The sequence below is a fragment of the Biomphalaria glabrata genome, chromosome 9 (assembly GCF_947242115.1).
Source record: "Biomphalaria glabrata chromosome 9, xgBioGlab47.1, whole genome shotgun sequence".
Lineage (NCBI taxonomy): Eukaryota > Metazoa > Mollusca > Gastropoda > Planorbidae > Biomphalaria > Biomphalaria glabrata.
The window spans coordinates 37,966,616-37,994,218 of record NC_074719.1 but is presented as its reverse complement, the minus strand read 5'-3'; the positions used below and the strand labels follow the sequence as shown (position 1 = coordinate 37,994,218).

Below are 27,603 nucleotides of genomic sequence, written 5' to 3'. Positions count from 1 at the left end.
AGTGCTCTACCCATCTTGCATCCTGTTCTTCTTTCGTTAACAAAGTTTTGCCTTGCTTGTCTTTTATTGGTGCCCCATGTCCACTCTTTGCTCCAGTGAGATCTCGGACAATACGATGGAGGGTTTTTGTGTCATTTCTGCTTGCAGCTGCTTGTGCCTCTTGTCCCTTCTGCTCAATCCAGTCCCGTTTATCTTGCCGACAGCTTCTCTTTACTTTCAGATCTGCTTCCCTATAGGCTTCTTCCGCTAGGCTGCGATCCTGTGTTTCATTTTTCTGATCTCGTCTACGTTTGGCCTCTTTCCTCTCATCTATCAATTTCCATGTTCTGTCTTGTATCCACCGTTCCTTGTATGAACCTCGCCTCCTTCCGATAACTTCTTCTGCGCACCCAACAGTGGTATCTTTGAAGTTGGCCCACTCTTCTTCAAGGGTCAATATATCTGCAAGAGCCTCATCTACTGTTCTGATATTTTTGTTTGTTATACGTGGGAAAAGTAAAAAAAAAAAAATAGATAAGCTTTAAATCATCTACCCTATATATCGCAGGTTCTGAATTTTTACAAGGCATATGTCAACTCACTCTGTCTGTCCGTCCGTCTGTCTGGTAAAAAAATACAAGTGTTCTTTCTTCCCTGGCATGGAGCAGTTGCTTGAATCAGCCAAGAAAACGAATGACTTAAGGATGTAATTATCTTTTGAAGGCACGTTTGTTATTTATAGCACAAGACAACAAATATTTACAAATCTTTCTGTTGAAATAATATAGTGAACTAAACATTCAAGAGTTTATTTGTCAATGAGAAATAAAGGGGAAAAAAAACAGTTTAGGGTTTGAACCCACGACAAAAGATCAAACATAAAAATATCGATCGACATCTACAAATAGCTTAATGCATCGAAAATAAAAATGGCTGCCATATTGTTCTCTTCCCTCCAAAGAAACGTACAATTAATATTGTAACAAATTCCATATTAATGAAGTGAATTTTCAGAAATTAGAATAAAATATGTGGTCAAGAGTTTATGAAATGGAAGATCGGTGGGCTCATGCTAAGTTGTCATAAATACATTTCAATTGTTTGACTAAACCAACAAAAATGTAAGCTCACATTATGAAATAAAAAAACAAACAAATAGGTCAAAGTAAAATCTTTATTTTTCTTCTCTACAGCAAAGTGAAACATTTCTTAAAGAAACATTACAAACAGAAACTATCAGTAGTAATAAACAGTTCTATGCTAGAGACGTGCAGACCTCAATGTTAGACATGAGTGTTACTGTTGAAGTAGACCTATGTCGAATTAGATAAGACGTGAGATGACAAAGTCTATAGGATAAAGTGACCAGATGCAATTTTTAATGCCAGATTCATTGTCCCAAATATAGACAGTGACCATAAAAAAAAATGACAACTATTACAATCCAACTCTACCCAGGATTCAGAAAAAAAAAAAATAACAGACCCACATAAACGTGTGTCAACAGTTCTAAACATGTTCAAACATCTTCATTCAAAAAGATAAGGGTTGGTCTACAAGACACATTGCCGCTTTTTTTTTTAGGTGGTGGGAGTGTAGGGGCTTGGAAGACCCAACTGTGACCTAAATTTTGTACACATCTGTCACACCTGAAGCTAATGCCTGTCTGAAAAGCACATGCCAGTGATCGCCTCTATTGCAGCCATTAAAAATAAAACATTATAGTCCTGTATCAACAGTCTCTATTAAAACAGGATAGCATGTCCATAGTCCGTTTTTAGAATCAGGTAAATGCATCAGGAAGCTGTCTTCATCTGTCTCAACATTACTTCCCCATTGTGTTGGTTGAGTATGCCCTACAGGACATAATGACAAGGAAAGTCCTACATGACATCTGACAGGGAGAGTACTACAACAATCTAACAAAGAATATCCTAGAAAACATCTAACAAAGAGTGTCTAACTGTGGCAGGCCAAAACATTTATTTATAATGTTGTCAGCCCAAGAGAAGGAGACTGGTCAGGGTTCTATACAGAGAAGACAAAAATGTCCAAAAATTAACAATGCCCTAAAGGAGCACCTTACAACCTGGAAAACTGAAGCTCCTTGCCCTAATGCTTTGTAACATTATTGAGACAAAAAGAATGCAAGATTCAATGCATGCCTACATTTTCAAGCCAGGAGAAATGGCTAAGGCTTACTTGTTGACATGAACACAATTTTCGACTATCTATTAGCTCCCTTGTGACTGAAGGATTTAATAACGTTTTAAACTGCAGACTTAATCTTTCCTTATGGTCTGAAGAGATCAAGATAAAAGTCACTGATTAACATGAAATTTAAACATAAAAAACACAGCTTTGTCAGCCTTAATTACATAGAACCAAACAAAAATGTGCCAAAAACACTTATAGTTGGCAAGTCACAATTTTATTTTTAAAAAATAGTAGTAAAAGCTAAGAATAACATATAACTCGAAAATTCATGTATAGACAAGAGTGTCTAGTGGCACACAGCAATCCACACCTACAGCTGTTTAAAACTAGGGAGAGAGATTTTTTAGAAATGAGTTGGTCCTAGAGGCATAATTTTATCAAAAAACTGCATTTAAAAACAAAACGAAAATAAATATTTCCACTTAGCCAGCTATTTCTAAAGAATCTAATTACATTTCTTGAGCAAACACAAGGCATCAGTGGTTCCCAGAATTCTCATTGGTTATAGCTTTGCCCAATAGATGGTTGTCTTGCCCATGTCGTATAACCACTCACGTCTGCTTTGTAAATATAGCAAAATACAATATTTTGGCACTTTACTTCTTATTTTGGGAACCACTGCAATGCTGAAACACTGTGACAATAAAAACAACATTTCACAGTAAAAATCAATTCTAAAAAGTCCACTGTTTGGCACAGGACTGAAGTTGTTTTTTTACAAAAATATAAAGACCTAGAGCCGACCACACACATGAAATAAATATAAATCTTAAAATAAAGAACAAATTTAAAAAATCAAATCTGTGATTAACTGGCAAGTGAAATAATAAACTTATCTAATTCATCAATAAGAAACTACTGACCTTTTCAGATGGTGGAAAATCACTGATGGTAAATCACTAGTGAAACACCATTTTAAAATTATTGTTTATTATTTTAACAAAATAGTTAATAAAAATTTCATAAAGATAAGATATCAAAACAGTCAGCACAACATTTTTTATATAGAATGTATTCCTATTTTAATATACCTTAGACCTTTACAAAGTGATTTGAATAAATTATTTAGAAGTTATAGACAATATAACAACAGATACATGCGTTAATAAAATACTGGTAAATATAGAAAGTTAGAATTTGAGCAAAAATAAAAATGTCAATGAATGTGTAAAGAATGTGAGCTGAGACAAACATGCCACTACAAACACATGCCACCACAAACACATGCCACTACAAACACATGCCGCTACAAACAAGCCAACATTTGTTAGAATCCAATAGTTCATAGACAATAAATCTTTCAAAAATATTTTTTTAAATATTCTAAAAACTGACAGAAATGCTGTCTATCTATACATAAGAAAGTACTGTTTCAATTTAAAAGCATGAAAAAGTTTTGAAATAAAAAAAAACCAGCTCTATATTTACATATATTTTAGAACTATAACGTACTGTACAACAAACTTCACAAAAGGGGAAAAAGTTGTTCAAGTAGTTGGGGTCTTACATCCGTAAATAGGCCATTCCCCTAGTAAAAGTGCAACATTTGGTTGTAATGTAAAACTGTATAGATAAATTGTATAAAGTATTTTTGGTTGTAGTGTAAAGTTACAATCACTGAACAAAAATAAATAACAAAGTTGTCTGTTTACCTCCATTGTGTGTGTTAGTACGGTACCAATGAGAAACACTTGGACTTGGAATGGTTTAGAATGCTCAGTTTCATCCTCTTTGTTCATGTGTTTAGGGAACTTCCCCAAGAAAAACATTTCTCACACAAAATAATATCAATAAATAGCAGAGCATTGGGTTAGGGTTAGTGTCTGGCTTCCCCTTTCACTCTATAGCTAGTAACAGCAGCAAGAAAAGTACTGGCCTCTGGTTTCTCTTCTGCTGCTGATGTCCTTGCCCTTGGCTATCCGGGCCAGTGTTGGTCTAAAATAAAGTAGCCATTTATTTCCTATATGTATATATCATGGGACTAGGTGAACAGGGGGTATAATTCATGGCAGCAACACCAAATACCCAAAATTAAAATCCTAGGGCAAATGTTAATTGATATAAAGGGAATACAAATTGCTTTTATTAAATATATTGAGAATTCAATTTATACAGCAGGCCAGCACGCACTTTTGTTTTTAAATTTTAGCAGTGAGTTAACAGGGATCATAATATAGCCAAAATGCTTTTGACATAAGTCAAATAAGATCTTTTAAATAAATCCTGAAATCTTCAATAATTGTTTTATAAAATGTGCCCCATAGAGAGAAAGGAAAATGTTATATACCAGGACCAATTGTTCAGGTTTTCTCAGCTCTCCTGGCAAAGTTAGAAGCAAGCAAAAATAAAAAGTATGACTTTAGAAAAGTACAATTACACTTTTTATAACCAAAAATTAAAAAAAAAAAAATGGTAAAAAAAAAGAGAATTTTGTGGAGATGAAGAAAGAAGTTGTAGAGATGTTTCACTTTGTTTGAGAGTCTGAGACTTCTCACAGCTCTAAATGAGAAATTGTTTTTATGTGTATAAGACAGAAACAGATCGGCATTACGTCTTTGAATAGCTCATCAAAAAAAAACAACAGAAAAAAACAGAGCACAATGTTCAATAATATAAACCAATCACAGGAATGCCACTTGTCACTGGGTAAGAAAATCAAGTTTAAACAAGAGAATTGTGAGTGATTACAGTTATGACCAATCTGAAATTTTCAATAAATATAAATCAAAAGTTCATCAGTTTCCAACACACAAGGTCCACAACAATACGTTAACCATCCTGTACTTCATCTCATCTTACAGTGTCTGTCACAATTAAAAACTTGGCCTAGTATAAATTGCTTTTTGTGACAGAAATTTTTCACTGTGATAATTTTTTTCTCATTTGTGGAGAATTATTGCTGACAAAAATTTGGCTATTCAGTCGATATAAATATTTGTAACAAAAATGTTTATCCACAGCAATTTAAAAAAAAAGTAGTCTAGCAAAAAAGTAAAATGCTTTCTTAATGTAAAATGAATTACAGAATACATGAACTTGCATTGATCATAACAAATGTAAACAAACTGACCAGTAAGATTATTATGAGTTAAAAAAAAAAAACAATAGGAAAAAAAAATAGTCCAACTAAATTTACTCTCAGTATAAGTTACTTTGTGAGTAAAAAATAGGTTAAGTTTCCCTTTCAAACTTTGTAATCCATGGGGGACAGATGATGTAAAGCTCATCTCAGTCATCTGTTTCTCTATTGTTATAGAAGGTGTCAAGTAGCCTACACTGTTACTTTAACAAATGTCATTTTCCCATTAGAGTTGGCTGGACTGAGAGGCATCCAAAATTTTCCTAAGTTCAAGATCCCGCTATTGTCAGGATTTGAACCCAACCTCTTTAACTTCAGCCTCGACGCCCTATCACTGTTAGCTATTGTAAGTTACTGTTAAAAGCATTTAAAAAAAGACAAACATAAAATGTAAACCATTTTCATTGGAACTCACTATCTGACTAGTTCATTATGTGAACAGTAAAATATTTCAGTGTTATATATAAATATACTTTGGGAGAACAGTTTCTATACTTTGAGCTCTGAGTAAATAATCAATATAAATATTAAGGCAAGCCAAGTCATCGAGAGAACAATTGACATGTAACTCATGTAAGTATTGAATGTGACATGTAACTTGTGTAAGTATTCAATGCAATGATGGACAGTCAAATCACCAAGAATGAGCTAAAAGATTACAAAAGAGGTGTACAAATATAGAAATGATAAAAGACAGAATTGAAACTACCATATTTATTCTAAGCTCTTAATTTCATAGCTTCTTTACTCAAAGTTAGCAAAGACACAAGAATGTAAGCCTATCATGCAAGCAAATGATTTTTAAAAAAAAAGACTCCTTTAGAAATGAAAATGATTCTTCAAAAATAGTAAGAAACTATTTAGGGATTAGATTCTATGTGACTTAAAAAATTTAGAAGTTAGTTATTGTACAGAAAAATTAAAAAAAAAGGTTTCTAAGGTAAAATTGGTCAAAAAATCAAGAATGAAAGCATACAAAAACTTGTAATAAGATTCTACAACAAGATTACTGAATGTTTCATGTAGTAACCAAAATCATTCAATTACTATTTTAAAAAGCAAAAAAAAAAACTACCTAAAAGCATAGTTGTTTTTTTTTGCAATGGTAAATTTAAAATAGGTTAAAAATTACACACTTAAAATTAAAAGCTTTGGTATGAGCAGAACAAAACAAAACAATTTAGTCCAAAATATCATCAAGTGAAATTTAACTAATTTCTTATCACAGAGCAATAAAAAAAAATGGGTCTAGCCTCCACAAGTTAAATTATGAAAAGCAACTAAAAGGGCAGAAGTCACCATCATATCAATTTGATTTGACTAAACTAAATTCAACTACTGGCAAGTAGGCTCAACTGAAGAATACATTCTTGAGAAATAGATTTTTAAATACTGATTTATACTTTAATTTTACACAGGAGTTGCTATTTGAGTGATTAATTTATTGCTTTCAAAATACAATAAAACAAATTTATTTCAGTGCTGTTCAAAAGTCAATACTTTGAGACGCAAATAATTTATAAGACTACAGATATTTTTCTTAATTCACTAGAGATTATAATTAATAATGAAGTATATAAGTACATACATGTATCTTAAAAATACATTTTTAACTTTCATATTTTCATAAAAATGATTTGAGAACATGAATCTGATTGAGATGAATGTTTGACTTTTAAAGAAAAGAAAAACAACATTTTGACGACAAGGTAACAAGGCTGCCCCATAATCTGACTGTATGTACTTATCAATCTCCTGTCACTCTGAAAGGCACATTGCAGGATAGCTGTTTTCATCTACTCCTTGTGTTTCCTCCTGAGTAAAACCCGCTCCAGCCCAATCATAGGAGACTCAAACAGAAGCATCAGTATAAATGACACCAGGTAGGTGCAGACCAGCAAGCCACAGAAGGTCACAGCCTAGATCACAAATACACACATGGAATCATCACTCACAACAAAACATGATCAGCTTGATCATAAATACATTGTTGCCATTTATTTTCAGCAATACTTAAAAACAGTGGTTCCCAAACTCTTGAAATTCATGGTCTTTTAAGACTAGCCCAAGGTACCCTTTATCTGGATATCAATTTGTGAAAATTTTGAGAAATTATTGTTTTAAAAACAGCTAGCTTAGGGAATAATTTTTTTTTTAATTATAAAATTTAATTTCATTTTTTTTTAGCAAGAAAACTTTACTGTTGAAATTCTCCCATAGTTTTAAGAACACAGACAAATGAAAATATTTTCTAAGGACTTCACTTTTAGAACAAATAACACAGTATCAAGCAACAAATACCCAGGGCAAAATTATACATTAACTTAATGACACAGACATATATGTCATGTTTAAATAGATAACCACACTTGAGTCATGTTATGTATTCCTGAGCTGTCCCATTTTCCTCATTTTGGGGGGGGGGGGGGGGGGGTGTCAGGTTATGGTTTAACTTTATTTGAAAGCAGATGCCAAGCAGACAGGCAAGATGCAGGGACAGTTGGAGAGACTTGCCCAGGACCGAGACGCTTGGAGGAAGCTGGTTGGTGGCCTATGCCCTAGACAGGAACATAGGCAGAGATGAGATCTAAATATCCATTTATCCAAAAAGGAAGCAAGATTTAACCCAGATCAACATAATAATAGCAAGAGAACCAAAGAAACTCACAATACTTGTGTCTGTTATCTGAAACAGCTGATCCCTGTTTTGGTAATACACAGAGAACACACAGGGGTGGATGAGGTAGGCCACAAAGGTCAGTCTGCCCAGCACCACAAAGGGAGACCAGGACAGAAGGCTGTTCACAAGGCCTGGAACACAAAGTAGATGAACAAAATTTTTTTTAACTTTTAGAATATGTAACAGTATCATTTTATATTTCTTGCATATTATATATTGAATTTTTTTTTTAAATATTTTAATTGTTAGTATATATAGAATCTAGTAGGTTAAGTTAATAATTTAGTTTTCTTCAAGAAATGCAAGTCCAAAATCAGGTTAAGGAAGATACCACCTAGTTTCGAGGTGAGAAAGTGTATATTTGTGACCAGAACACTAAACTGCATTAGCTCTATAAAAACTTTGGAGAAATGCTGGGTAGATTCAGTCATTTTCCAACAAAACTACTGCTGGGAACATTGAATGGGACCCCCAAACATTCTACCTTGCCATAAATAAAAGTAACCATTAAGCAATCCTCTGTGGCAACAAGTGTATACAATAATAATATAATAGGTGAGATATCTAGGAGAGCATGCTAGGGTCTAAATAAGCTGTATATTGGTCTCCCACCAATAAGAAAATTATTTTTACTATGCTACTGGACATCAGCACTGGATTTAAGGGGGGGCAGGCAGGGCTACTTCCCTGAGTACTCCACAAGAAAGGTGCCGATACAACAGTGTAAAAATCCATATTTTTATTCAATATTTTTTTTTTTTCGCATTTTACCAACACTACTTTAAATCTTACAGTTGGCAACACTGTCCTGGCTAAAACATGTCCGCTCATAGAGTGTTCGTATTGTTGTAATATACTCCGGGTTTACTACATTGCGTAAACCCTAAATAGTTGTCATTTTTTGTTACTAAAATATGTATATTAAATAATTATATTTTTTTAAATGAAGGAAAATTTTCTTTTATTTATAAGTACGCTCTTCCTTTTATAATTTGGCATGCTTTAGTATTTGTATTAATAAGTAAGTGGATTTTTATGAAAGCTTTAAGTGTCGGGGACTTCACATACTTAAAGCAGGCCCTGATGGGCATTAGGATGAATTCAATAGATTGGATCTTTTTAGAATATGAATCTTCCTTTCCTTGGGATGATAAATGCCTGAACTGGACATAGGCACTAATGGACTTAACAAATCTGATACAGGAGAGTTTGGCTCACCTCCATAGCCAGATGTACAGGCCACTATGACCCAGCACACACAGACTGCCCAAGCTGTTCTGGAGACAGAGTTGTAGAAGGCTGCTGCACCCAAAGAGCTGGGGTTGTCTCCTGTCAGGTCACCATTGATACCATATACAACTGCTAATCCAATGGCAGTGGCCAGAATCCACCCAAGGATGACAACAAACTAAGATTACAAAGAAAAAAAAAAATGTTCTTTATTGGTTTTAAATTATTTAACAACATCTAATCAAATTTTGGGATTCTTTAAAACTTAAGAGGCTGACTACAACAATAGGTCATTAACTGCTCAGAAAATATATTTCTACAAAATCTGTATGATGTATATCACTTAACACAAAACTTAACGTAATCATAACATATTTCTTAACTGTTTGACTCAGTAATGATTGTTGATTTGACCCAGCCTCTAGTGCTTTACAACTTTTTTTTTCCCTCCAGTATGTATTTAATTGCTTAAAACATTATCTTGAATAGTTTTGCTTTGTTAAATATCCAGAATTTCCTTCTTTCAACAAGTTTTTACAGACTAACATGTTTTTAATGCGTGTTAGGAAGGTAGCAATGTAGGATAATAAGCTTAAGGCAATCATTTTACTTGGCTTTATCACTGTCTTCAAAAACAAGAACACACAAGATAGAACAATGCACCAGTGTTCAAACTGAAGCATATTGACAAAAAAAAAAAAAAAGCATTAAAACTCATTTTGTAATAAGTGGTAAAAAAAAGTTGATGAAATATTTGGTTCTCAATGTATCTTTAACATTGCAGATAAACATACCTTTGGCATGTGAATCCTTTTATAATGTGCCAGCATGACACCTGTGAGAACCCCTATGACGTACGGTCCTAGTCTGCACCAAGGTTTAATGTAGTAGTCCTCAAACCAGCTACCCCTGTAGATATCCAAACAAAGAAAAGGGTATAAAATTAGATCTACCAGTGGATAAAATATGACATTGTTAGCTTTATATCAGACAATAACCAAAACAAAACCTAAAAGCATTGGACGTCTATTGAATAGACATTTTTACCCTAAAATTTAAACTAATAATAATTTAACTATTTTGTTTTATAAAAGAATTCTTCATTGTTTAAAAAAAATGTCGCAAAGGCTACACTAGTAAGTGACACCCAAAATATTTACTACTGAAAAAACTTTAACATTATTCTACAATTTATAAAAAATAAATAGAGATTATGAAGATTTAGATCTAGATTAGATACCGGTATGTCTAGAATAGTCTAGTCTAGATTTAGTGTATGATGAAACAAACTTGTATATTATTAGTATCTACATCTAGAGTGTAGAATGAGGTCAATTAGATCTCTAGGTGTAGATAGATCTCTAGATCTAATACTAAGATAAATAAAAACAACAGAAATAGTAGATCTACATCAAAATATGATCCATGCTGGGCAATTTTCTTTTACCATTTCCTCTACAAAACGCCATGGCTACAAGTAATCCAAGTGGCACTCTGATTTATTAGTAGTCCAAAAAGGTTTACTACTGAATAAAAGTATAATATAAAATTAATAATAAACTAGGTTTGTGACTTAAAAACTTACATGAGAGAAGTAGTCCGCAAAGATACCAACGTGACTGGCCATGCCTTGTGAACAGAGAGAACAGCTGTGGTGATGATGGTTGCAGCAAGGAAAATCATACACGCAAGCACACCATAAACACGTTTACTGTTGATGGAAATCCAAATATTACAATTATATGTTGACATCGTTTATATGAGTATCTTGAATGAGACCCCTTGACTAAGGGAGTGAATGTTGGAATGTTATGGGTCAGTGTGTGTTAACCAAGTGTGTAAATAAATTCACTCAAGAATCTGGCATTATATTGGTTATATTGTTGGCGTTGTTTATGGTTATTAAGTGTTGTGTTTCTCCTTATCATATCTATTTATTCCCTAAAACTGCAGACAACTATTATTAGAATATCTGTCATCCCTTTGGGAAAACAAACAAACTAGAACAGACGCCAAACAGAGCGAGATATTGCTAACCAACACAAATATTCACATTTGACTAGAATAACACCTTTAGTATCTGAATCTATAGACACTTCGGGATAGAAAACTAAAAAGTAAAGTGGCTGAAGTACATAAAACACTGAACCATAACTTAAAAATACAATAACACAATCTAATAAAATACTAAAAAAGACACAAAGATAAGTTTTCTATTCCATATGCTAGGACTAATTCATAAAATTGTCCTTCTCCAGTGTCATTAAAGCATGGAGTGGGTTGCCTTAATTAGCCAGGGCAACCAATGACTTAGCAGAGTTTGAGTCTCTAATTAACATGCACAGCTTAAATAACACACAGATATATGCAAAGGGCATAACAAGATAAAATATGGTGGCCTCTGAAACATATATCAGCAAGAACCTTTTAGATTAGTTTTTACTAAAAATTGACTTCAATATAATATTGTAAGTCACTTAACTGAAGAAAAAGACAAGTTTTTTAAACAAATATGTTGTCACATTTTTCTCTAACTAGAAATCTGTTGTTATGGATTTTATATCACATTTGTTCTTTACAGGTTTAATGTAATAACTTAAAAACAAAAATGCACTACTTACAAACAGAATGGTATGATCAACAGTGGACTGATGAAAAAGAACTGCATGTCATTGGATAAGTACCAAGAGTGAACAAAACACTGAAAAAGAAAAAAAACACATTTTAATTACATTTAGCAAAATAGTTTTACTATTTTAAAAAGTCCACAGAAAGTTATAAATAAGAAAGAATAAGGAAGTTAAATAATATTCAGCATTGTGCCACACATTAAGTAATTTTTTTTTTTTAATTTCTATTTCTTCTCAAAGTGAAATTTACATCCGCAAGTTGAATTTTATTCAATGATGTTAATTGCCAAGGGAACAAAAGAGTTCTTTTATCTGTTTGTTTTTGTCATGGAATCTCCTTTGTGGTGGTAAAATCCTGAACCAGAGGGTGTTTTTTTTTATAATGCTGAAAATCTTTATAGCTTTCTAACATTGTTTTTCTTGAATATAAGTCCAAGGGATCTTGATAGCAGCATTTAGCATTTTATAAAGTTTATTTATATTGATAATGCTCAGTCTGCCAAACCAGGCAGAAATGTTGAAACTTAAAATACTGCAGATGTGAGCATGGTAAAAGACTTTTCACCAACACTAAAGGAGGATATTTTTTTAATCTATATTGTCCTCTTTTTGGTGATTGTAATATAAACGCCAGGCACACACAGAGACATGAACATTTAAAATAGGTTGATGTTAAAGGTAAATAATGTATGTCAGTTGCCATTAGAATCGGTTGGACTCAGTGGCATCTGAAAAGTCCCAAAGTTTGAATCACAATCTTCACTGGGATTGGAACTCAAGACACCTCAATTTGGAAGCCAATTGTTTTATCATTTGACCACCACAGATATAAACAAAAACAAAACTAGTACAGTACACATACCATTTTACTAGCACTGATTAAGTTGTTGACATAGAGTAAATTAGACCACCAGTACTCATTACAGTTGTCTCTGTCTGCAGGCTGGATTTCATCCCACAGAGCTCCAGAGCCAAAATATTGCTGAAAGCCCAGGACCATGAGCAAGATCAGCATGTAGGGAGGGGTCAATCTGAGAGGAGAATGCACAAATTATATGGAATATACTTGTCTGCACTTAGAGGACTTAATGACTAATACAATTCATGTATTATATTAAATTCTTAGTAGACTGAGTCAACCAAAGACCATTTAGAAAGATATAGTAGAATAAAGGGCATTCACATTATATATAACTCACACATAGCTATGAGCAAAAAAATGTTTTATAAAGCTCATCATGACCGACAGATAACGAGGGCATTGTGGCGAACACAACCAACCACCTTTATTTACCCAACATAAGTCAGGTAGCTATTAAAGTTTGGTGACTCTGGTGGTTCCTAAACATTTCGAATCCGATTTCAGTCTTCACCAGGATTCCACCTTAAGAAGCAAGTGGTTTTCCACTTCGCCCCCAGTTATTGAATAAGTGATGAACAAAAGAAATACACAGAGCCTTGCAGATTAAGGTATTCATTTTCAGAATGTTATAAATGTTTTTGCAGTTCCATTTATTACGCTGGGATCTAGTCACTACAGCCAAAGGCAGAGATCATTTAAACTCACAAGACTTATTGGTGAGACCCAGTTGTAAGAAGGCGCCACTAGGAAGACCAGATTTTCAAAATAAGATGCATCATTAATCCCCAACCATATCTTACCTCCAAATTCTGTGAAAGTAGAACAAGAGCCAGTTGATCCTCCACCCATATTTCTGAGTCATCTGGTAGGTCAAGTATGCTGTCAGTAGTCCACTGCAAAAGTTACAGAAAATTGTAAAATCAATTAGGGTTGTCACTAAAATACACAAGTCAAATTTTCTAAATTATCAGGCTTTCAAAACCTAACCTCAGTTCATGAGCTTCTTATTCCCTTGAAACTTGCAATATCATTTGTTCAAGATTCAAATATACTATGTGCAACACATTTTAAATTACATAGGATCATATATGTAATACCATATCTTGTCACATACTCAGACTAAGTTTTTGGCAGTCCTCTCTATTGGTTATTTGGCTGCATAATGAATAAAGATTACTGAAAAATATAAATTCAAGGGCCAGGATCTCTGAAGATTCATTGTATCTAAGCTCAATCAGCAAACAAGAAAACTATAACCCTCGCACATTTGGCATTTGCTCCAAGAAAAGTCTATTTGTCCTGCAATAAACTCTTTAGTATGTAAAAAGTAGATTGTGTTTTTTAAAAGTAAATCGGAAAAGCAACTCTAATTCACTCCCCTGTGGTGATTGATTATAACCTACTAACACAGTTAATAATATGCTATTCCCATATCTGATTAAATGGCACCAAGATTATTGAGAGTGGACTCCCTCAAGCTGGCATCCTTTAAACTATATTTCTGATAAGTGTTGTATTTTTATATACTCTGCCTCAATCTTCATATATAGCATGTGGGACTATACACTCCACTTTGTCCTCTTGATTTTTTTATTTTATTTTCTCTACCACTTCATTATACACCGAAACTATGACATTGATTATACACCGAAACTATGACATTGATTATACACCTAAACTATGACATTAATTATACACCTTAACTATGACATTGATTATACACCTAAACTATGACATTTTCATACACCTAAACTATGACATGAATTATACACCTAAACTATGACATAAATTATGCACCTAAACTATGACATCAATTTAAAAAATTACCTAAGAGTAAAGAAAGTATCTACTGATGCAAAACCGTTGGCTATCACTGTGAATGTCCATCGATTTAACAGTGTCTCAAACATCTCAAGATTTCCTGTTTGAATACAAGTTTTGTATTTGAAGGTACTTAGCTTGAAAACATAAGAATTCATCATGAGCAAATTACTTTAAACATCACATAAAGCATCTGATAATGTCCAAATGAAACATTGCTTTAAATCAATGTAAAAAATATTATTTGTCATCAATGACTAGTTCAGAAGACAAAGAGTAAAGCCTTATAAACCCATTTACAAAATTGCTCAATAAATCTAAAATTTGCACTCCTTTGTACATTATATTTTTATTCAAAATGAAACAATCAGCTATGCAGTAATACTAGTGTTATGCTGGCATAATGTGTACTTAATATAAATCAGCATTAGGTATTTTAAGTTCCTGGACACAAAAAAAACAAAAGCATAGCTGGAAGTTCTTGAAATGGTAACATATTCATTCAATCCACTGTCAAAGTTCATTGCTTTAATATCCCAAACTGATTAACTATAAACAATACTACAAGTATAACATACAAGTTATAAATAACTTACAATAATGAATTAACAGTGCTAGTTTCAAAATCAAGCATAACAAACAATGGATTATCCCCACTTATTGTCTTCCTATTTATTGAATACCCTGCTCTGAAAATAATTTCTACAAAAGCTAAGAAAAACAAAAAAAAAAAAAAAAAAAAAGAAATTGCGACACAAGAATGTTTGTTAATTTTAGCTTCCCTGGGCTATTTTTAACACAACTAAGTGTTAAGAAATTACCAGAACCAAATACTAGTCAAAACAATTATTAACGAGTCGACCTTGACACATTTTATTAAGTGACTAAATACTTACTGAAGAAAAAGGCTCCGAAGGCAAAGGTATGACACAGCATGACCCAAGACATACTCAGAAATCGTATTCCATGGACAGCACCAAGAGAGCCTGGTGGCTGAGACGTGTTTAAAACTTTGGATGCATTAGTGTAGACTGAAAATGATACAAATATTTTCCCCAACAAGCCTGAAATGATAATTATATCCAAATATGTTATTTAAACTATAAACAGACGCATTTATACCAATTTCAAAATATTAGAAAAAAGTCAAAAAGTGTTTCATATGTTTGAATTGTTATGGCCTAGTACCAATGGTCATCAAGTGAGTTGTTTTTGTCAACACATAATGGAGATAAGAAGACAACCTTACTAGACATCACCAGTACATGGCATGCTAGACATCACCAGTACATGGCATGCTAGACATCATCAGTACATGGCATGCTAGACATCATCAGTACATGGCATGCTAGACATCATCAGTACATGGCATGCTAGACATCATCAGTACATGGCATGCTAGACATCATGGGTACATGGCATGCTAGACATCATCAGTACATGGCATGCTAGACATCACCAGTACATGGCATGCTAGACATCATCAGTACATGGCATGCTAGACATCAGTACATGGCATGCTAGACATCATCAGTACATGGCATGCTAGACATCATCAGTACATGGCATGCTAGACATCATCAGTACATGGCATGCTAGACATCATCAGTACATGGCATGCTAGACATCATCAGTACATGGCATGCTAGATTTCAATGGCTTAAGTTTCGGTAAGTTTCCACCAAGATTTGGACTATTTCCAACAACAGATGTAACACCAACATGCACAATCTGTACATCTGATGAGCCAGCAAACCTAAATATTGCCAGAGATTTTCTGACTTCCTCCCTACTTCCTTATTTTGCCTAATTTCTCCCAACATTCACATAGTTGGAAAAAAAATAAAAAAATATTGAAATCAATAAAGTCAATATTAATTTCTAGTAGTAAAGGCAAGTATGATAAGTTTATTGCGCCATTGCAAACAGTTAAAAAATAGAAACACATGTAGGAATTAAAAGTCAATGAAGAGTAGTCATTAAATAAATTATGTAAAATTTTAGAAAACATTTAAAGTCAACAAAACATCCAAATAAAAAACTAGAAAACCTTAAAAAAAAAAACTACTAAAAAAAAATCCCACCTCATCAATTAAAAAAAATAAATTTTAAAGGCTCAATTTCCACCATTAAGAAAAATTTGCAACTATTACCCAAAGTAGGAGTTGGTTTCACAATTAGCAAGGCAGTCTCATCCACATCATTGTGTCCAAGCAGCCCTTCGCCTGACCCCACTGCACCATACAAAGATCCTACACGGTTGGTGTTGGTCAGCATATCAGCATCTTCTATCTCTTTCTTCCACTTAGGACACTGGACATAGACAATGTCGATGACAGTCCCAGAAAGCACCATAGCCAAAATCAAACATAACACTGTTCTGTGTAGAGAAAGAAAGTAACACTGTTATTGTAATAGAGGATCTGACGAAAGGAAAATCCCATTATTCTCATTTCCATGAAGGTTTTGGTTTGCTAGGGGATTGATTTTGATGTTGAAAGGTCTGAAGATCTTGAAAGACATGCCAGGTAAAACTTGTTTTTTCTCACTTGCATGTCATATTTTTTGTTTGTTCTAGAAAACATGATTCTGGACAAAGTGGGTTAGTCTCTTATATGAAGTTTTCAAATTGTTGAATTTGTGAAGGGACCTGAATCAAAAACGTAATTAAATTCAGGTCTTATGGTAAAGCCCACACTTAAATATAAGTCATTTCTTTTTAGAAAGCTCTGAAGGTGGTGTCAGAGTATTCATTGGATAACTTAGCCAATGGCTATTTAAGCTAGTTTACTAAGAAATGAAAAGCCTTTTAGAACCACTTCCCTCCAAAGTAAGTTATTTTTCCTATGGCACTGCAATAGAATGGCTGTCTTTACGTTCCCCAGTAAATTTCAGAATGTGCTAGGTGTCTTCACAAAATGACCCTCTGATTGATAGCCTATCACTTTAAACAATCACATAAAGGAACATACACTTTCTCCAACATCAGGCTGAATAGAAAGTTTTACTATAAAGTTAAGAATGTGACATCAGAAAATGGACGTGAATGTACTTACATGGCTACAACTGTAGCTGTTGTCATTGGTCTCTCATCACTGTGACACTTGGCTTGAGTGGCTACCAGAGTTCCATTCATAAATTTTCTTATAACTGTAGGAAGATACAGGGCACATTTTTAGACCTGACTGGCTGCCCTATGGTAACTTAAGACACAAAGCTAGAGGTGCATTTCAAAACATGTGTCTAGCAAGCAAATTACATTTATATAAAAAAAAAGACAAAATTAACTTTAAATAACTCAATAAAATTTTCTAAATATTTACTAAGCAGCTCAAGGGACAGCTTGTGAGGTAATGCAGAAACGTATGATGAATACATGGTATATATAAAAGCTAGGGACTGCATTTTTAATGAGGAAAAAATGGCGAATTGAAAATAGTGAAACATTGGACAGTCCGGACCAGATCATATTCCATTTATGCTTCACACAGCAGCAGCATAGGAATAGGGGCATAGATTACTCAACTATCCAGATAAATAAAGAAAGCCTTTACAGCCTTGAAAAAAGTTTTGTTCTTTAAATATCTATTATTTTCCCTTCATTAAGTGACAACCCTAGCATTTTTTAAAATAGATTTATTAGTACACAGATGTACATTGTACTAGAAAGAAGTAATTAAAATATATATACAGATACAGATGTGTGTACCATATATGAATTTATTTTAGGTAGATATAGTGCACTGATGTAAAAAAAAAAAAAAAAAATTACTCATTCTCTCCATAATTATTTTCCACATTTCGACGGAATTATTCATTTTACTCAAATATATTCCACTACCCTGTCATGACTTACTTAGACTTAGATTTAGGTCCTCCGGCTTATTGGGTGGCAAGCTGTCTCCAACATAAAGATCTGTCATTGGCAATGTCTGAAGCCTCCTCCCACCTGGTGTCCACTGTTCTGAGGTCCTCCATGAAGGTGTGTCACTTAGTAATACGAGAACGTCCCTGTTTGCGCTTTCCTCATATTGGCTTCCATGTTATCGCAACTCTTGGTGTGCGTAATTCATTTTGACATAGAACATGTCCCGCAAACCTCATGCGACGCTCTGTCACAGCCTCACTAAGTGTTCGACTCCCAGTTCGGCATTATCCATCCCAGTGGCGCTACAGCCCATGGAGGGCTCTGGCCTGCTTTAACACATCCTTCCATTCAGATCTCTCCTGGGCCTTTTGTCTCCACGCCCTAACCCCAAGCTGCTTCAGATCTGCTTCCACATCATCTATCCATCGCATTCAGGGTCTGCATTTGGGTCGCCTGCCTTTTGGTTTTTGCCTGTATACGATTTTCGCCCCTCTGTTGTCTGACATTCTTTCAAGGTGACCTGCCCAACGTAGTCTGTTCTTTTTTATTTCGTTCACTATTTTTGATCTCCCATCGAGCGCCTCCCCAGGTGACGGATAGGGGAATGCCCTCCAAATATGGTGGGTACTGGGGAAATAAAATACCTGGGGTGGACCAAAATCAAACCTGCTGCCTTGCAGGAAGTGGAGGGATCCACAAAGGCTAGGACACCTTACCCGAAAATAAAGGCAGCTATCCAGAGAGCTGAAAGGGGCAGCCCCCCAGATGGTTATGCACATGGCTAACAACTCTGTCATATAAAAAAATACTGTTACGAAAGCTAATACACACAAGAAAACCCAGTTCGCATTGGATTTCCTTATTTGACTTGTTCCTCAAACAAGGAAAGCTTGTCATGAATTAACTTTAATAACTTTTTTGTTTCTTATCAGAAAATGTTATATTTGGTATACAATTCCATCAGATGATCCATAGTCGATTCGCGACTGAAGGAGGCCATATATATAAAGGGAAATGCACTCCCTTTTTAGATAATTCAAATTGATGTTTATAAAACAAAAATAAAAGACTTCGACGTTAAAACTTATTGACTGTGGATTAATCTCCCTTAAAACTAGATCTCAACTAGATCTAGCAAATATTTTATGATCCGAATTAAATAAAAAGTCTTTTTTTTTAAGATATTTATTTATATTCTCACAAAACGTAATATATAACATATTTAAAACATTTATATTAATTGTCTTGAGGTGAATATCCCATGTCACACCTCCTATAAAAATTAATATAGAAAAATATAGCCTTTAAAATCAATGATGATATTGTCGGTTAAGAGAGAAGAGTTAAAGTATATCTACTTACGCTGTTCTGTCAGCACGGTCAGATCTGCTTCAGTACAAGTGTCTGGCAGGCAGGTACCTACTGCAAGGCCGAAAGGTATATCACCGGGCTGTAATTATATTGTACACAATTATCATGACATTCTTTAATATAAATTGAAAGTTGTTGAGAATTGTTCATTAAATTCCATTATCTGCATACTTCTCAAACATTAGTTAAAACTCTGTTAAGTGAAATTAAATGTTGGTTCTAAATAGATTACTCAGAAAAATTTTAAGAATTAGTTTTAATTTGTAAAAATTAGTGCATTAATAATCAATGTATTTCGCTGCATCTAATTAATATATACTAAAAATATTTTAAATAATTTTTACTTTGGGGCAAGGGTTGAGTGATAAAGCTCTTGATTTTAAAAAGCAAGGATCTAATAGATTAAGATTTAAAAAAATGGAAATTTTAAGTTTTTAAGTCTAGTGTTACAATGATATTAAGTTGTTAAATAAGCTTGTTAGAATGTGAACCTTTTCATACTCCAGCAGCAAAGTGAAAATGAAGTAAAGACTTAGAACTCACAGGCTTTGCCATTAAGGCGCAGTAGTTTCCCTTGAATCCTTTCAGGCCAATTGATGTGTTAGACGGTGCCTGAGCATTCCTGCACTGTTTATAATCACCAACAAAGTTCACATGTAAAAGCATCAGGCCAGCCCCAGGCTTTCCATTGGCATCTAGAACTGTAACATGACCAAGTTGTGTTCAATTTGAAAAGAATTAAGAGTTCAAAATGTTTACTACAATGTTTGCATTTTTTTTTTCTTTGAAGAGAGTTATGTGGCAATCACTAGGTGAGGTGAACTCTAAATTAGATTTGATCACATTCACACAGCCATTTAGAAATTCAATTAAAATTGTTCACAGAAATGGAAATATTCTTACAAAAATTATAAAACAAAAAGACTTCCATTTGGCTAAAAACAGAAAAATAGCATTTTTATTTTTTACTTTTAATTGCTACTGGCCCTATTTCACTGGGTTTTTTCTCTCAGGCAAAATGGCCACTATGCCAGTGAACCACTATTTCAGTACTTCTCTATTTCATTTTTTTTTATATTCTAAAAGAGTCATAATATTAAAAAAAAAAACAATCGTAATTAAACTATATATTATAATTAGCTTTGCAAATGGCTGCGCCCATGTGTTTATGTTGGATGGGAGTGGTTTTACAGGAACATTGTTTGAAAATTTGCAATAAACATGAACTAGGGAGGTCTAAGCTTGCAATAAGCCTAAAGTTGAATGATAAAATAAGAAACAAATTTTGATTTTCATTAGATCTAGAGCTTCTAAGATAGTAAGTCAAGAGGGGTCTGGCCCTCGGGGCATAGCTTGTTTATGGGAATAAGGGCTGGTAAGGTTAATGCCATAAAATGAATGATTATCACATCATTTAAAGTTCATGAATTAAGCTATAAAGTTTGATCTTCAAATCTTAGTTTTGAAAAATAAATTCTGTTTTTTTTTTTTTTTTTTTTTTTTTTTACAGTTTGACAAAATATCACCAAATAAATGTATGCTTACAGTTTTTCTAGGGGGTCCTGGGTTTGAATCCTGGGGAAGACTGGGATTTTCACTTTTGGGATCTTTAGGGTGCCTCTGAGTCCACCCAGTTCTGACATTAGTTTGGGAAAAGTAAAGGCAGTTGGCCGTTGTGTCGGCCACATGACACCCTCATTAACCGTGGGCCACAGAAACAGATGACCTTTACATCATCTGCCCTATAGACCACAAGTCAAGAAAATCCCCTGGACCCGATAAAATAACAAATGAAATGATTTGGGGACTAGGACCACAGGCCCAAAACTGTATACTTAACTTTATCAACCATACATGGAAAACTGGAGACATACTACAGGAATGGAGAACCGCAAACATAATACCCATTTTAAAGAAAAATAAACCAACTGGAGACCCAAAAAGTTATAGACCAATATCTCTAACATCCAACATTGGCAAAATGGCAGAAAAAATGATCAATAACCGACTTTATTGGTGGCTAGAAAGTACTTGCTCACTCCACAATGCACAAGCTGGCTTCAGGAAAGCAAGTAGAACAGAAGACCACCTCTTTCGTTTATCCAGGACACAGTAGAAGGGTTTCATGAAAACAAGCACACTACAGCAGTATTTATAGATTTGCAGCAAGCCTATGATAGAGTGTGGAGAAAAGGTCTATTTTTGAAGATGAAAAAAATGGGCATCCATGGAAAAATGTACAGCTGGATCAGAGCATTCTTAAAAAACAGAACCATCCAAACCCGATTCGAAGGTGCCATCTCTAGTAAAAAAAGTTTGGAAGAAGGACTACCACAAGGTTCAGCCCTTAGCTGCACTCTCTTTCTAATCTTCATGAATGACCTCCCGGACCTCATTTCGGTCAATAAGGCACTTTATGCAGACGACCTTTTAATTTGGACTACAGAGAAATATCCAGTGCTGACTAGATCCAAACTAAATAGAGCCCTCACAACTATCTCCACATATTCAAAATTATGGAAAATGGAAATAGACAAAGAAAAGTCAGTTTATTCAATCTTTAGCCACAGCAACAAAACAGCAAAAAGAAACTACATCCTAAAAATAGACTCTCAGCCAATAAATAAAGAAGAAAATTCAACATATCTTGGTGTAAAACTAGACCAAAGACTGTCTCTAAAACACTTTTCTGGCAGATTTATGAGAAAAGGCATCACAAAGATTAAACATAATAAAACACCTAGCAGGAACATCCTGGGGAGCTGAAAAGAAAACCTTAAGACAGTTATACACTGGATATGTCAGATCTGTAATGGATAACTGTGTCTCCATACAAGTAGCTGCCAACAAAACATATCAATCATCATTAGATACAATCCAAAACCAAGCCTTGCGGTTAATTAGTGGAGGTATGAGAACTACTCCCACAGCAGCCTGTGAAATAGACTCCAATATTGAACCTCTTAAGTTAAGGCGCAACAGAACAGCATTAGAAGCTATTGAGAGATACAGAAGGTTGGAGGACGATCATCCAAATAAATTACTAACACAGAGAAATAGGAAAAACAACAAAAAAAAGCAAAGAACTCTGATCCAACTTACTGACGAACTAGCCCTAAAACACCACCTACCCAACAACAGAGAAAAAATTACCAGGTTTTCGAACATTACACCCGGACTAAAATACAAACAACCAACCATCAAAACACATTTACTAAATAACACCTTAACAAAAGAATCAAATCCACTGGAGCTCAAAGTAGGCACGCTTGAAACAATCGAAAGCTATCAAAAAACAGCTATCCATATTTATACAGACGGATCGGCTTTCAAAGCTACCATCAATGCTGGTCTTGGTGCCTTCCTGGTCTTCCCTAAAAATAAACACTTTGAGATAAGCACACCCTGTGGTGATTACTGCTCAAACTTCCAAGCCAAAATTGAGGCAATTACCAAAGCACTTCAGACAGTGGAAAACAAATTATATGAAGGAGTGCAACCACCATCAGATATTGTTGTCTTTACAGACTCCCAATCTACTCTGCAAGCACTTAACAGCAGCACCTCAAACAGCCCAAGAGAGTTGACAACACTCATTGTGATAATCCACCAGATGATATCAAAATTAAATATCAATATTACACTACAGTGGATCCCTGGACACATTGGCATCATGGGAAATGAAAAGGCAGATAAGCTATCAAAGGCAGGTACATCTATGGAACAACCAGATAGACCTGTTAACTACCTCACCCTAAGGTCAATGTTAGTCAACAATCACAAAGAGGAGTGGCTCAACCAATGGGCATCAGGAAACACAGGCAGAGCCATGTACAGAGAAATGACTACGCCTAACAAACTGGACAGTATTAACTTCCTCCCCCACAAAGAACAATCTACAATCTTCCAACTAAGAACAGGACACACATCACTATTAAATTACCACCTGAACAAAATAAACTCCACACAACTACCCCTTTGCAGACATTGCGCCCACCCCTTTGAAACCGTAAACCATATCCTCTTTGAATGCCCCTCCCTAATCCACCTTAGGCAGACCCTTCTTCCACTACAGCCCAACATAACCAACACCCTGTACGGCAGTGCTGAACAACAGAAGAAAACAGCACACTTTTTTTCCTTGGCACAGTCTGCAAAAGAGCTCACAGCTCAGCAGCAATAAAGCTGGCTAGAAGAAGAAGAAGAAGAAGACATCATCTGCCCTGTAGATCAGAAGGTCTGAAAGGGGACCTTCACTTTTTTTTTTCTCTCACAGCTTTTCAGTTATGATACTTTGTTTAATTTTTCAAATAATCATTAAAACACTTATTTATTGAATTTTTTAAAAATATTTAAAAGGTCATTAAACAGGACATACAAAACACTAGCCTTTTAAAGTAGAAAGGGATAACTTTACACCATGGATAATGAGACTTAAGAAAATAGTTATCCCAGTACTAAATTTAAATAAGGATGAAATACACATACAAGTATAAAAATGGATCAACTTACACTGTAACGACCATCTATCTTTTTTGTTAAACAAACTCATGACAAGTCTGCCGGTATCATTAGCACAAGCCGAGTTTGTCACAGACAATATGTCTTTGATAAGACCTGAATACTTCAAGATCTGGTCAGGTTTTGTCTCGTGTCTAAGAGCTAGAAGCTCAGTTTGAAGAACACTGAAATCAGCAAGGACTTCCCCTACTACCGATGACAAGTTGTTTTGTTCAAAGCTCCCAGCATGCCTAGCCCTGGCAACGGCATGAGTCAAAGTGTGTATATAGTTCTGTCTCCCAGGAGCTGGGTTGAGCCATGATGAGTCATCACTGAACTGAGCAGAAGTTTTCTGAAGACCTAGTAGCATGAGCATGATGAATGTAAAGCTTCCATACTTAGCCATCTGTGTGTTTGTGTAACTTTCTCACCTAAAAAAGAATAGGAACAATATTTTTAAAATATATTTTTTTTTAAAGACAATATCTCCATTATTAAACTTCAAATATAATAAAATAATTAAATAAAATAATTTAAAAAATTTTTAGAATAGAACCCGTAACACCATCAGCTGCTAGAACTTGCGCATTTTTTTTATTCAGCCAGCAAGCAAGGTATATAAGTTTGCGATTATTTATTAGTATGATCATTATATGGACATTTAGATCTAACACTAGACTTAAAGTTCTCATTTAGAACTCTTTAACATCTAATCTATATTAGACGTATGTTAAAATAGAAGCAACGCTTAGAAACTTCAATAAAATTGAAGCAAACTTAAATTTACTGTTATCGCATAATTACGGCAATATGGTCGACTATGCCATGTTGGCTCTAGACCTATATTATATCTTATCTTCTTATCTTATATAATACAGACGTTACTTCAAAAAAGAAGATGATTACATCCTACGCGTCATGCATTTAGTCATGCATATTAACCAATGATTTAAATTCTGCCAAGTCACTGGTTTTCCTGGCTAGCTCAGTTATAGGCTTTATATAGTCTCCAGTCAAATTTACATTTATTTATTTTTTACTCTGAAACATCATAACGGTCAAACAAGAGTTTTATCAGTGTGACCAACAAGCTAGTAATTGCTTTCTCAGCGATATATATCAACTGTTAAATTTTTAGGAAAATCGTTAGAGTCTAGCCATTTTTGAGATCAGCTGTCCAGGTTCCTAGATCCAGGTTTCCACGAAGATCTGACTTGAAAAGAGGTTATATTATAAAAACCATTTTAGCTTTAACATATAGCCAAATATTTATTAATTACAGTGTAAGTGTTAAGATGAACCTTTTACTTTATTATTATTTAACTTCAATGGTTTATTTATTAGAAATTTTGCTTCTGTCCTACTTTAGGTACCTCCCATCCCCTCAATCCAGTGATGCCTATAATGACTCTTCATTTTTTCCCTGCATTCTCATGATTTTCCTTTTTTTCATTAGGTTTGTAAGCTTTTCTTTTGTATCATGACGATGCACTTAGAAATTGTTATAGTTAGATCTAGTATTTTGGATAACGTCACCAATAGCTCATAGACTGAGAATAAAACATTCATAATATACATTAAAATTTTCAAATTATCTGCAAATTTAAGAGTGCCTAATTTTCTGGTGCCTAATTTTCCGCTTTGTCAAAAAGTGCCTAATTTACCAGTACCTAAATTGGTGTGCCTAAATTTCCAGACACCTGACCTGGTTTAAGAGTTTAACATTAAAACATCTAGATCTAGATGTCTAAAGAAAAAGCAAAAAAACAGTAAAAATTCCCCCCCCCCTCCCCCGCTATGCCCATGTACTAGATCTAGTACTAGTTACTTACTAGTATAGTGGTATATTATTTTTAGTATTTTAATTTCTAATTAGAAATTAAAATAAAAACTAGATCCAGTTCTATATAGAGTCTAGATCTGTAGTTTATTCTCTATGATTCTATGAAGATAGTGACTATATATATATTATAATATATAGATCTAGTCACTCTAGATCTAGATTTAAGATTATTATTATAAATTATAGATCTAGATCTAAGTCATCTTTAGACAGTTTAGAAGTAAAGTAAAGATATGGGTTTCTATCTAGACTAAATACTAATAGATCTAGACTTTGTACTTGATATATTTATATAAAATTAATTATTATAAAACATAACACAGTTTATTCTATTATAATCATATTATATTATAATTATTTAAATATGAGACACTTCTTTGTATGCTTCAACTTTACTATTCAATGTTCTTACGCTGAACATCAATGTATGACAATGAATGAATTGAATGTTCTATTGACTATTGTTCATGATTGACATAATTCATGAATGATGATGCACAAGACTTGTGACAAGTTGTGCAGTTTACCAAAACTAGCCTTAACTAGACGTAGTTAAGACAGTCTTGACATAGATCTACAATCATTATTAATCATACACTCACTGACTCAAACTCAGTGTAAGTAAGATCTAGATCATCACAGTTAAATTGAAACAATGGCCTTGAATATCCCAATGCCGGCAAATGCAATAAATGATGAATGTCAGTGCATGGTACATGTGTACTGTGTTCTGAAGAGACCGAAGAGTTAGACAAGAGTTATGTAACATTAACATATTTAACATATAGATCTAGAAAAATATACCTTACCAAAGTCAATGTAAAATTTGGATTGTCACAGTGACATTTTGATTGTGGTATCGATAGAAAAGATTCGAATCTATAGTGACAATAGTCTATAGATACTACTAATTAAAGATAGATAGATAATCTCGATCTAGATTTTTTTTAGATTAGATCTAGAATCTAGATCTATTCTACATCTAGACTAGATGAATCTATGATCTTGATTCTAGATCTATTTACTTTTATGTCTAGATCTATTACTTTTTATGATTAGCCTATCTGTCGTTCTAAGTCTTCACACTATTTTGAAAATATTTATAAAAGTGACCTCCCTTTTGGGGTGACTATCCTACAATGGCAATGCTTCTCAAATTCAAATCACAATCACAATACAATTTTGAAATTAACATTGTTTGCACATTATAGATCTTGAATTTTTGTATATCAAATATTTGTATAGATGTAGTAACGATACTTTTTCTCCACTTTTATATTTTGTCCTCTTCCATTACAGTCACTTTATTTAGAGTCGTCGATATGTGTCACTGATAGGGCCTATATTAAATGATGTTAACACCATTTGTCATAACCACCGCGAACCAATATATAGATTTTTAATCATGTTAACACCATTTGTCATAACCACCGCGAACCAATATATAGATTTTTAATCAAGACAGCCATCCCCATTTCGTTGTCAATGGTCCCCGAGTTGGTCTTATTATATGTCCTTTAGCC

The 27,603-nt window shown here is 34.0% G+C and overlaps 1 protein-coding gene across 3 annotated transcripts; it reads right to left on the bottom strand.

The window, feature by feature from the left end:
* Positions 1–1,141: 1,141 nt before the first annotated feature.
* Positions 1,142–27,147, bottom strand: LOC106056693 (O-acyltransferase like protein-like). Of its 3 annotated transcripts, none has more exons than XM_013213511.2 (16): positions 26,890–27,147; positions 24,250–24,668; positions 20,281–20,438; positions 19,729–19,816; positions 17,555–17,648; positions 16,652–16,878; positions 15,395–15,562; positions 14,505–14,598; positions 13,478–13,570; positions 12,678–12,846; positions 11,807–11,886; positions 10,771–10,896; positions 9,980–10,094; positions 9,174–9,363; positions 7,944–8,086; positions 1,142–7,194 (listed from the first exon to the last, which is right to left on the bottom strand). In XM_013213511.2, the coding sequence occupies exons 2-16, from the start codon at positions 24,641–24,643 to the stop codon at positions 7,072–7,074; spliced, it is 2,262 nt and encodes a 753-aa protein (XP_013068965.2). In that variant the 5' UTR covers positions 24,644–24,668; positions 26,890–27,147; the 3' UTR covers positions 1,142–7,071. The 3 variants fall into 3 exon arrangements, with proteins under 3 accessions (XP_013068965.2, XP_055897658.1, XP_055897657.1); XM_056041683.1 differs by lacking the exon at positions 26,890–27,147 and adding an exon at positions 26,687–26,794; XM_056041682.1 differs by lacking the exon at positions 26,890–27,147 and adding an exon at positions 26,683–26,780.
* Positions 27,148–27,603: the final 456 nt, after the last annotated feature.

What these genes read in the sequence shown, in the direction of transcription:
- LOC106056693 (XM_013213511.2), bottom strand. Translation starts at nt 24,643, where the DNA reads ATGGCTAAGTATGGAAGCTTTACATTCATCATGCTCATGCTACTAGGT. An exon ending in AGATAGATGGTCGTTACAGT is followed by an intron (nt 20,439 to 24,249) that starts GTAAGTTGATCC and finishes GTCATGTTACAG; the next exon opens with TTCTAGATGCCAATGGAAAG. An exon ending in ACAGCTACAGTTGTAGCCAT is followed by an intron (nt 16,879 to 17,554) that starts GTAAGTACATTC and finishes TTCTCTACACAG; the next exon opens with AACAGTGTTATGTTTGATTT.